Below are 11,304 nucleotides of genomic sequence, written 5' to 3'. Positions count from 1 at the left end.
CCAAAAGGGAAATGAAAAATACTAAGGATCACAAATTAAGCATAGGCTAAAAAAGAGCCTCATGAGGTTTAAAACCTTTCATTTATTTTCACGAGGAAATAATAAACTTGCCAGAACAGGGAATATTATATTTCAAAAGTCCTTGTTTTGGTAAGTGAGAAACTCATTATGTCAATACCCTTAAATCTCCCTTAAAAGGAAATAACTTAGCTGGGATTGGAGCGGGAGCGGTAATTCTTCTCCAGTCCTTGCAGATGAGGGGCTCATCATGTCACAGCCCTCATTCCTCCTTAAGATAAGATGGCATCGGCATGTTGCATATCAGTAAGTTTATCACAGCTGCCAGATTTTTTTATGGCCACCCTGCACAGGTTTTTGTTCTCACAATATCTGGTTATGGCCTAGGAGGAGAAATGAGATGGATAGAGCACAGGGACATTCAAATAAAAGAGTTGCAGCCTTCACAGAGAAAGCCACACATTCCCACTTCTTTACATGGATTGTAGTTACGGTACTGCTTCTTCGGAGAGCTGGTCTATGCACTGCTTGGTCCTTGGGATCCTACTTCATGCTCATTCACTAAGGTAAGTCATTTAGGGACTGGATTAGATTGCCAGAGCAAAGGGGAACTTAAAATTTACAGTTTGGATTTTCTCAACAATGTCAAAGGTGTGACAAGGTCCTAACAACACTATCATCTGTTGCCTATACATTTGGTTCCATAAATATAATAAACTTACAATTGGACAAAGTCATTGTTGACTCAGCTATTTAAATCCTAGCCAAACTTCATTAGTTAGCATTTACTCTAGGCAAATTTTAATGAGGCAGGCATGGGTTGTACTTGATTGAAAGGTAGGAAAGTGCTAATGATTGAAGCACTATAAAGCTACTATTTCAGTTGCACATTAATTAAGGCAGAAACACGTCTTATTCTAAAGGACCATCGAAGTACCACAGAAAGTGTCCAATTTAAAAGTGTCCATTTCCGTTGAGAATAATTTTGTTGTATATCCGCCAAAAGCCATAAGCCATAATTTCTTTGTCCAATGTACTTTACCATCTCCATTAAAAACCTATATACTTTCTACAGCAAGTGTTTGAAGCACATATTCTATAATCTAAGTATACGTCTCTCAGGTTAGATTTGTTAACAGACTAAAGGTACTAAACATATATACAGAAAAGACATGAATTTGCAAACCGAGTTAACAATGGTAAGTAGAACATGGTTGTAGATGTGATTAGTGATACAACTGTAAGAAATTATTCACATATGGCTAGAAATAAGAACAGAGTTTCCAAAAAAACAAACAAACAAAAGACCCCCCCCACCACCATCCAAGATTAAATTGGATATAAATTATTTTGAATCATAGTCACAGAGATCATTTTTGTATAATGTGGGTTTCTTAAATAAACCAGAAAGAGATACCACTAATACGATGTGAAAGAGTTCATAAGTCTCCTTCAATGTGTTAGTTTAAAACAGCTTTTCATTTTCCTAATACTACATAATATGATTTATCCACAGATATTGGTTTGGGTGTCTGGCAGCAAACCCCACTTTGTGAATCCACAGCCTTACCTCTAGAGTCAGTGCTCTTTCTTTTCGAAGAGGAGCAAATGCAGTAGGCAATCCATGGTCACTTGCTAAGGACCGGAGGTCATAATAGTATTTGGCATAGACACTGAGAGGAATATTAAGACCAAACTGCAGTAGAAAAAAGTATTGCCTTTCCAACTCATTTCTGGGCAAGAAGGAAAACACAAAATCAATACAGAGCACTTTTAGTCAACCTGGCTATCTTCAAAATTATCATTCTAAACTACTAGGTTGACTCTAGGTTTTGTTTTGAAACAAGTAAAGGCTACCTAGCTGGACTAATACACTAATGTTCAAACAAACATAGACAAGGTATAGCTATCTGTTGTCCCTCTTGCATCCAGCTCTTTGAATTTTGGACAAGGGGAGGAGGTTACGTCTCTTGTGCTCAACTGATGCTGACTATAGGGGCTGATTCATCAGAGTCCCATTAGTGCAACTGTAGGTTCATGCTCCTTGCTCATTCACAGGGCCCCACTATAGTGTTCAGATGGAAGGAATGATTGTATACTGTTCCTTAGCCCTGAAGAACTTACAGACATTTTCACCAGGCCTGTAATCATAAAATTTCTAGAAGTAAACATAGGCAGTAAAATCTAGGACACTTCTCTTAGTAATATTTTTTTGTTGTTGATACATCACCTGCAGCATGTGAAACAGAAAAAAAAAATAAACAAGTGGGACTATATCAAAATAATGTTTTAGCACAGCAAAGAAATATATCAACAAAATAAAAAGGCAACCTACTAATGAGAAAACTTATTTGACAATGATATATCTCATAATAGCCAAAATTTATAAAAAAGTATACAACTCAACACTAAAATACAAACAACCCAATCAAAAAGTGGACAGAGGACCTGATCAGACACTTCTCCAAAGACTGCATACAGATGGCTGATAGACATATGAAAAGATGCTTAGTGTCTCTAGTCCTCAGAGAGATGCAAATTAAAATCCCAATGAGATATCCTCACACCTGTCAGAATGGTGATCATCAATAAAATTTTTAAAAAGCAAGTATTGACCAAAATATGGAGAAAAGGGAATGCTTGTGCACTTTTGGTGGGAATGTAGATTGGTGCAGCCACTGTGGAAAACAGTATGGAGTTTTTTTCAAGTAATTAAAATATGAAACTTCCTTATGATTCAGAGGTTCCACTTCTGGGTATATATGCAAAGAAACCCAAGACACTAATTCCAAAGAATATATGCACCCTATGTTCACGGCAGTATTATTTTCAATCCCCATGCTATGGAAGCAACTCAAGTGACCATCAACTAATGAGTGGATAAAAAAGTGGTGGAATATTATTCAGACATAAAAAAAGCATGAAATCTTGCCATTTGTGAGAACATGGATGGACCTAGAGGGTAGTATGTTAGTGAAATAAGTCAGTCAGAGAAATACGAATACCATATGATTTCACTTGTATGTGGAATCCAAAGACCAATATAAATGAACAAACAAAACAGAAGCAGACTCATAGATACAGGGAACATTCTGATGGTTACCAGAGAGGGAGGAGTCTGGGAGGCTGGGTGAAAAAGGTGAGGAAATTGAGAAGTACAGATTGGCAGTTACAAAACACTCAGAGAAATATAAAGTAAGCCCTGGGAAATATAGTCATTAACACTGTAATAACTAGGTATGGTCTCAGGTCAGTATTAAAAAAATAATGTGGCAAACACTTTGCAAAGCATATAATTTTCTAACCATTATGCTGTACACCTGAGACTAATACAAAATAATATTAAATGTAAAGTCTTATTGACAAGAATAATAAAAATAAATAAATTTTATAAAGGAGAACACCAACAACAAAAAGGACCGAAACAGGTTGGCGGCCCTAAAAAATCCATGAAGATATTCAAAGTACCGTTGCTTATGCATCTGAACTTGTACAATGTTTGCCAGTAACCACCAGAGAAATACATTTCAAATTATCACACAGATTATTAGAATAATTACACATGGAAACCTACTAATTAATGGGAAAGAATATGATGTGTTATAGCAAATGTGAATAGAAAAATATATGTAATTTGTTATTGTTGTTAATCCTCACCTGAGGATATTTTAATATTGATTTTTAGAGAGTGGAAAGGAGAGTGGGAGGGAGGGAGAGAGGGAGAGAGAGAGAAAGTGAGAGAGAGAGAGAAACATTAATTGTTTGCTTCCTATTCCCTCCCTATCATGCCCTGACCAGAATTGAGCCTACAACCCAGGTATGTGCTCTTTACTGGAATTGAACTTGGGATCATTCAGTCTGTCCTGACGCTGTACCCACTGAGCCAAACAAGCTAGGGCAAAATGTATGTAATTTTATGAATAGTTCAGTTCTCTGCACAATTTAAACTTTAAAAACATTTCTTAATCTATAAACTTTATGGGGGCATATAAAGTAATAAAAAATTATTAGGAAGTAATAAAATTATTATTATCACCAAAACCTAGCAAACTCACAAGTCCTTGACTGCCACGTCCCTGCGGATTTGACAGAATATTGAATTCGATATATTCAGATCGTGCCAATACTTGAAAGCAAGAACAATGGCTCCCAAAACAATTCGTTTCCAGTTAGATGGGCAAATGTCGATTTCAGCATATATTAAAAGCCTTTCTATGTAAATCTGCAAAAGTAAAACACTGGTCTTTGGTTCTAGCTCAGTTTAAGTGCTGTGATAATAACTGTTAGGAAGGACAGGTTTCAGCAGTTTCAACATGCCCTTTATTCTTAGGTTCTTTCTGGTCAAGAGACTAGTTGGCCAGCCAAAGCCAGAGGGCCAAGTCACAGTTGCAAATCAGATACTTCTGTTGCCTACTTTCCCATGTGAATTTCCAGCCCAATTTTTGGTCACAGGAAGGAGTGGACAAGTTACCAAAGGATTCCTGAAGAAATGTTGTTACTTTCCCACTTGCAAAGGGCAGCATATCCAGGCCCAGTGCAGATACTTGAGTGCCCACCGCGTGCACTGTTTCATACCTGGCTGGTAGTTAATGGTGATTTTACATAACCTTGAAAATGTAAATCCCTGGGAATACTGAGCACATTTGTACCTTCTCTACACAATAACTAGTCCCTTTTGTGGCCTGAGATGAAGATAAAACTTGGTCATCAAGACAGCCCCCCAGGGGCTGCTGTGTGGTGCAGCAGGACAGGTAGTATAAACAGGTGTGTTTGAATCAGGTGTTTACAACTGTCAAGTGTTCTTGGACTTAGTGCCTTTGTAAGAAACACACATGCACACCAAGGGTAGTCCTTTTATATCCCCTAAGTCTCACATCTCCATCACGATTCTGTGAAATCCATCTCTGTCTTACACAACCTGAAGCTTAGTCAGTTCTGTTGGTTTCAGGTGGTAGCAGAGCTGCCAGGCTCTGTCTCCCTGGTTCTTCTCTAAACCTGCCAGATAGCTGGTGAGGTCTCATGATTTCTTCACATGTATTACATGTCTATTCGACAAAGAACTGGGTGAAGGTAACAGCTAAGCAAAGATTATAAAGGATAGCTGTGATTTGTTTTTACCTCAAGGGTTCTTTGAAGAAGAGTATGTATGGCATATAACAAAGAGAAAAAAGTCCCATTTTAAAGAGTATGCTTACTGTCTGAGGTCATAAGATTGACAGCTCACATTTGCCAAAGCTCATCAAACCCAACTGTATTTTAAAAAACCAGTTATTAAACATATGTTCTTAGTGAAAATTTGCACCAATCCCCAAAAGCTCAATGTGCTCAGATATCGTATCCTTACAAGGTTCAACTGTCTACTTGATGGGAATAATTAGAGACATATACAACATTGGAAATCACTCAACTTCCTGCAATCTTTACTGTAGACATGGTATGTGCCATTAACCATTCATTTATACCACTTGCCCTCTGGTGTCATTGGAATTGGGATTTCTCTTCTCACTGAAACTCTTCTAGCAGTGAAATCGATCCCATCCCACTTCTGAAGAACAATTTCCTCTTTTTGAACACTTCCCTGGGGCCCAGACACTCTCCCTAATATGAATGTCTTTATATGGTACACATCCCACCCCCCACAACCCCTAGGATGCTTCCTGTTTGCTCACAGTGAATGCCCCGATGCTGCTTCTCATCTCCCACTCTCCCATTCACCCACTGTAGTCTGCCCCTGGCACTGTCATTCGACTGAAACTACTACTGCTAATGCATTTGCTCTTCACCCCAGCTTCCCACTCCCCACGCATTCCCTAATGTCATGTGGTCACTGCCATTTGCCTAGGTGCTTGGCCAGAGACTTCCAATTGAGTTAACCTGCTGCAATCTGTTAGCAATTCTTGTTATCTCTGCCTGTCACTGGTAGTCAGATCGCTTTCTAGTCTATTTGTCACTTCTCACCCATGTCACTGTTCTTGCCCCTGACTTCTCGGCCTCTATTCAGACTTCTAGCTACAGTCATTCTCCCCAAAGCAGCCAGGATAGCCTTTTTAATCAAGAGCGCTTCCCCACCCTGCTCAGCTCTGCCAAAGGGTTTCCACCAAACAAATAAAAATGTCACTTCCTCCCATGGCCTGCAAGCTGCAAGGCCCAATCAGATGGCATGTGCCCTCCTGGTCCTCATGCCCTACATTCTTTCCCTCATTCCACACTCTGACCACACTGGCCATACCTCACTCTTACTCAAATACCAAGTATAAGTTCCCGTCTCAGAATCTGGCACTTGTTCCCTCTGCACATACACCAGAGCTCCTCATCTTCCTCAGTTCAGTCAGGTCAGGGTTCAGATGTCATCTCTTTACAGAGGCTCTTCCGGATCGCCTCTCTAAAGGAGCAAGCCCCTGTCAGCACTTTATCACGTCCCCCTGCTGTACCTTCGTGGTATTTACTACCTGAAAAATCCACCTTTTAACAGCACTCATTTAAAGAAATATTTATGTATTCCTCACTAGGACAGAAGCTCCATAAAAGCAAACACTTTAGCCGAAACCGGTTTGGCTCGGTGGATAGAGCGTCGGCCTGGGGACTGAAGGGTCCCAGGTTCGATTCCGGTCAAGAGCATGTACCTTGGTTGCGGGCACATCCCCAGTAGGGGGTGTGCAGGAGGCAGCTGATCGATGTTTCTCTCTCATCGATGTTTCTAACTCTCTATCCCTCTCCCTTCCTCTCTGTAAAAAATCGATAAAATATATATTTTTTAAAAAAGCAAACACTTTATTCAACCGTGTCTCTCCTCTATCCTCAGCACTTAGATCTGTAAGGACTCAGCACTGAAGGGAGAAGTCACCCGGAGTGGCTTAGCAGGGTGGCAAAACAATAAAAACGAAGGCAGATAAGTGAGGTTCCAGAAAGAGAGTGAGGTCAAAGTGCTCAATGCTGCCAAGAAGTTGCTCATTCCATAAAGAGCCACTGAATACCTGCTCTTGTCCCTCTTCTATCTTCCATGCACTTTTTCCTCACACGCTTTCTCAGCATTGGCACAGCTAATACTAATTCCCTGCCTCTAGCTCAGGTTCATGCTCTAATTCCATATATTCAAACGATCCCTAGAGATTGCCCCTCTGTCTCACTAGCTTAAGGTGTCTGCAAAGGACTCACCCTCTTCCAACCCGGATGTTCTCCTTGCTGAATTCCCTAGCTCTCCAGGTGGGAGCACCACTCCTGCCTTTGCCCAGCATGCGCTCAGCACTCCAGATGGCTGGCAGCTCCACGGAAAGGCCTGTGTCTGACCCAGTGCCACTGAGGGGTCTCTATTCGGAAGCACAGGCTGCCTCTCCAAAACTGACTGAGCACTGAAGGAGGAGGCGCTGACCGAGGTACTCTTCCCTCAGACCAAGCAGGAGACTTTCCCCTTTAGGACTGCCCGAGGGGGGAGTGATACAATCCCCATTCCTTCTCACTAGAATGGACCACTCATTCCAAATGATACACTCTTTCCACAGGAATCCTGGATGAATGACACAAAGGTCCTTACACAGCTGTAGTGTGTAGGTCCTACTGGCTCTAGAATCCTGGCAACGTCACAGGCAGGCACAAGAGGACAGCAAGTACGGATGAACACCCATCATCCAAGGAACAGCCAATTCAGGGCTCTAGTTCTCAGTCAGGACACACATTACAACTGCCCGGGGAATGCAGCCTGGGACTCAGCTTAGACCTGCACTGAACCTGTCGCTGCCTGGGGCCCCGAAGGTTCTGTTATTGCCCCCATCCTGCCCCATCAGCACACCTTGTAAGTGTGCCTGTGTGCACTGCATGCGCCTATGTCTCCTGAAGTCCGGAGGGAGAAATTGGAAATCTCGCCCTCCTGCTGCCTTGAATAGCAACCGTTTTGTGGTGAGAAAAGCAAGGACATTTTTAATCATAGTGATTATTTTATTTATTTATTTATTTTTTAAAATATATATTTTATTGATTTTTTACAGAGAGGAAGAGAGAGGGATAGAGAGTTAGAAACATCGATCAGCTGCCTCCTGCACACCTCCCATTGGGGATGTGCCTGCAACCAAGGCACATGCCCCCGACCGGAATCGAACCTGGGACCTTTCAGTCCGCAGGCCGACGCTCTATCCACTGAGCCAAACCAATTAGGGCAATCATAGTGATTATTAAGCTCAACTGTGTGAACTTTACTTCTTTTGATAGGTTTCCCTTAATAAAGTTCTGAAAGAAGAACTATCTTACCAAAGTTGATATTGCGTAACCCGCTGTTACTTTTATAGCGATGAAAAACGGGTGAATAAATCGGTAAATAGATTCAGGTTCAGGATTGTGTGTAAAGTGTTCCTCCTGAACCTTGTTCCTCTGAAAAGAGAAAAAATGAAATGTAAGTATCCACTGAAGAAAAATGCTTAAGTACTTTTATGGCAGCAGTCTTCCACTTGTGCCCACGTACCCCTTAAAAAAATTTTGACGGGGTGACATGTCTCTTAGTCTTTTAAATATAAACAATGGGACCTTAAAAAACAATAGTGATTGAATACCGACACTCATTAAAGATAAACACAGGCACAAGCTCAGAAATTGTATATTTTTTCCACCTTCCCCCTACAGGATTCAGTCTAAATGCAAACTATTTGTAGGCTCAAAAGACTTGCTGGTTGCCGTCATACTTCTCTGCAATGAACTCTAAAAATGTGCTTTCATTTCCTGTAACCTTTGGGCTCTAAGGCTGTGCTGTGCTGGGCAGGGGTCACAGCCACATAGTGCCATAGAGCATGTCTGAAGAAGTGAATTAAAAATGTTTCTGTAATTCTAATTAATTTAAAGTTTTTACATTTTATTCATAGAGATCTTTCACATATCTGTTTATTTATAAACATTCATATTTCTTTTTTTAAATTTAATAAATCTTTATTGTTCAGATTATTACAAGTTTCTCCTTTTTCCCCCCATAGCTCCCCTCCACCCGGTTCCCACCCCACCCTCTGCCCTTACCTCCCCTGCACTGTCCTCATCCATAGGTGTACAATTTTTGTCTAGTCTCTTCCTGCATCCCCCATACCCCTTTCCCCCTGAGAATTATCAGTCCACTCCCTTTCTATGCCCCTAACATTCATACTTCTTGATGCTAAAAATTATACAATTATCTTTTTAAAGACACATTTTTTGTTTTTTTGGGGGGTATGTTGACTCACTTTAGCTCACTAATTACTAGTATACAAAGCTGAAACTCAGGTCTTACTGACATATTTCTCATACAACATTCCTTTTGTTAAATTATTAGATACAACATAGGGTGGGGAAGAAAACTTAAAGGAAGATAATGTTGACTCCAAGCTGGAGGGAGTAATTTTCTACTAGTGATTAATTTCAAAGCAAATCAGCAGGGAATAAACACAATTGTCTGAGAGAAAAAGACAACCTCGATACAACTGGCACTTACTGTGAAAGGGTGGATCCTCTCATCAAAAATGTCCTTGGATCTATTTGAATCTCTAGAAAATAAGAACGTGATTAAGAAAACTAATCCAGGAATTGTTGTATTAGCAACACATCTGCTGGGAGTAGAGAGGGGTGGAGGGAGCTTAACCTTCAACAGGGAAAGTCCTTCTACAAATTCTTCTCTTAGATCCTGTAGGGATTTTCTGACCTCTTTTTACTCAGCACATCAAATTCTGTGAAATCTTTTCTACACTGACCAGCCAGAGTTGCCTTTATAAGCATTGACCCTCCCTAATAGGCAATGCTAGTCAGCCAAACCGATGGCCAGTCCTCTAACCTCTCATTGGCAGACACAGGAACATTTTACAAAGCAGTAGTGGTGGGCAATCCTTCATGTGAAAATGAGATCCCTGTTTTTTCACTGTTTGTTTTCTATTATCACTTTCCTATATATTCTTATTATGTATTTCTTCTGGTCTCTTTAAAATAGTCTGAGTTAAAATCTTGCCTTTTTATTTTAAAAGTGAACAGTCTATTGATTTCAGAGAGAGGAAGAGGAAATGAGAAAACACACACACACACACACACACACACACACACACACACACACACACACACACACACACGATTGGCTGCCTCCTGCATGTGCTGGCCTGGTGATCGAACCAGAAACCTAGGTACGTGGCCTGACAGAATTGAACCCACAACCTGGTACATGCTGCCCTGACTTGGAATTGAACCTGCCACTTGGTCGTGTAACAGGATAATGCTCCAACCAACTGTGCCAAGGAAACCAGGCTTCTTCTTTTTTTTTTTAAGTTTAATTTTCCATACTACTTACTACACTCTGCTCATTTACACAGTGTTTCTCCCAGAGTGTTTTGCAGGCTTCAGTGGTTCCACTAGACCATTTTAAGGAGACCCATGAGGCCAAAACTGTTTGTATAGAAATATTAAGGCATTGTCTGCATTTACACTGACATTTGCAATGACTGCATAAAAGGAAAAGTCAGTAAAACTGGTTTCTGAGCAAGAATTAAGGCAGGGGTCCCGACCTGTGCTAGTAGTCATTCTATTCTTCACTGCCACTTGTTGTTGAAAACAAATCTGTTTTACCTAAGCACATCTTTGATAAAAAATTAACAATGAATAATGCTATTAAATATTGATCCTTGCCGAAACCGGTTTGGCTCAGTGGATAGAGCATCGGTCTGCGGACTGAAAGGTCCCAGGTTCGATTCCGGTCAAGGGCATGTACATTGGTTGCGGGCACATCCCCGGTAGGGGGTGTGCAGGAGGCAGCTGGTCGATGTTTCTCTCTCATCGATGTTTCTAGCTCTCTGTCCCTCTCCCTTCCTCTCTGTAAAAAATCAATAAAATATATTTAAAAAAAATATTGATCCTTCTTTTTATATTCTGAGTAAGGGGAAGTATGCAGTAAGCACTTCTGCATACTGAAATGTGGGTGTGTTAAGGAAAACACTTAAACTTTAACTTAGTTGTGAGCTGAATGTGCTACTGTTTTCATAGAATAACATCTTTATTTGATAGTACAAGTGTCATAATCTCAAAGCTGAAAAGTGAGCCTGTCACTTCAAAGAAAATAATTTATACATTTCTTGCCCATTGCACAATTCCAGCTATTAGGCTGAAAATCAAGAATGGGGAAAATTTGTACCTTTTTGTGAGCTTGACAGTTTTTTAATACTTCATGGTTTTCTGGGAAGAGTGGTGGTGATAATGATGCTAACTACAGTATACAGAAATGTGGACCAATACTTTCTAAATGACCAATGCATAATATTACAAAATTACTCACAAGTAAAAAGATTCATTCAGCATACA

At 40.4% G+C, this 11,304-nt stretch overlaps 1 protein-coding gene across 1 annotated transcript in view; it reads right to left on the bottom strand.

Annotated features, from left to right (window-relative positions):
• Positions 1-290: 290 nt before the first annotated feature.
• The window catches only part of LOC129151090 (cyclin-Y-like protein 1), a 57,486-nt gene continuing 46,472 nt past the window's right edge, over positions 291-11,304 (bottom strand). The window contains exons 6-10 of the mRNA XM_054724831.1: positions 9,461-9,512; positions 8,260-8,379; positions 4,074-4,240; positions 1,589-1,751; positions 291-401 (exon numbers count right to left, since the gene is read on the bottom strand). Coding sequence (XP_054580806.1) covers positions 291-401; positions 1,589-1,751; positions 4,074-4,240; positions 8,260-8,379; positions 9,461-9,512 — 613 coding nt within the window. The remainder of the gene's footprint in view (positions 402-1,588; positions 1,752-4,073; positions 4,241-8,259; positions 8,380-9,460; positions 9,513-11,304) is intronic.

This window comes from Eptesicus fuscus, chromosome 2 (assembly GCF_027574615.1).
Source record: "Eptesicus fuscus isolate TK198812 chromosome 2, DD_ASM_mEF_20220401, whole genome shotgun sequence".
In the NCBI taxonomy this organism is placed as follows: Eukaryota; Metazoa; Chordata; class Mammalia; order Chiroptera; family Vespertilionidae; genus Eptesicus; species Eptesicus fuscus.
Note: the sequence above shows the minus strand (reverse complement) of the source record. Positions and strands in the feature narration are given on the sequence as shown.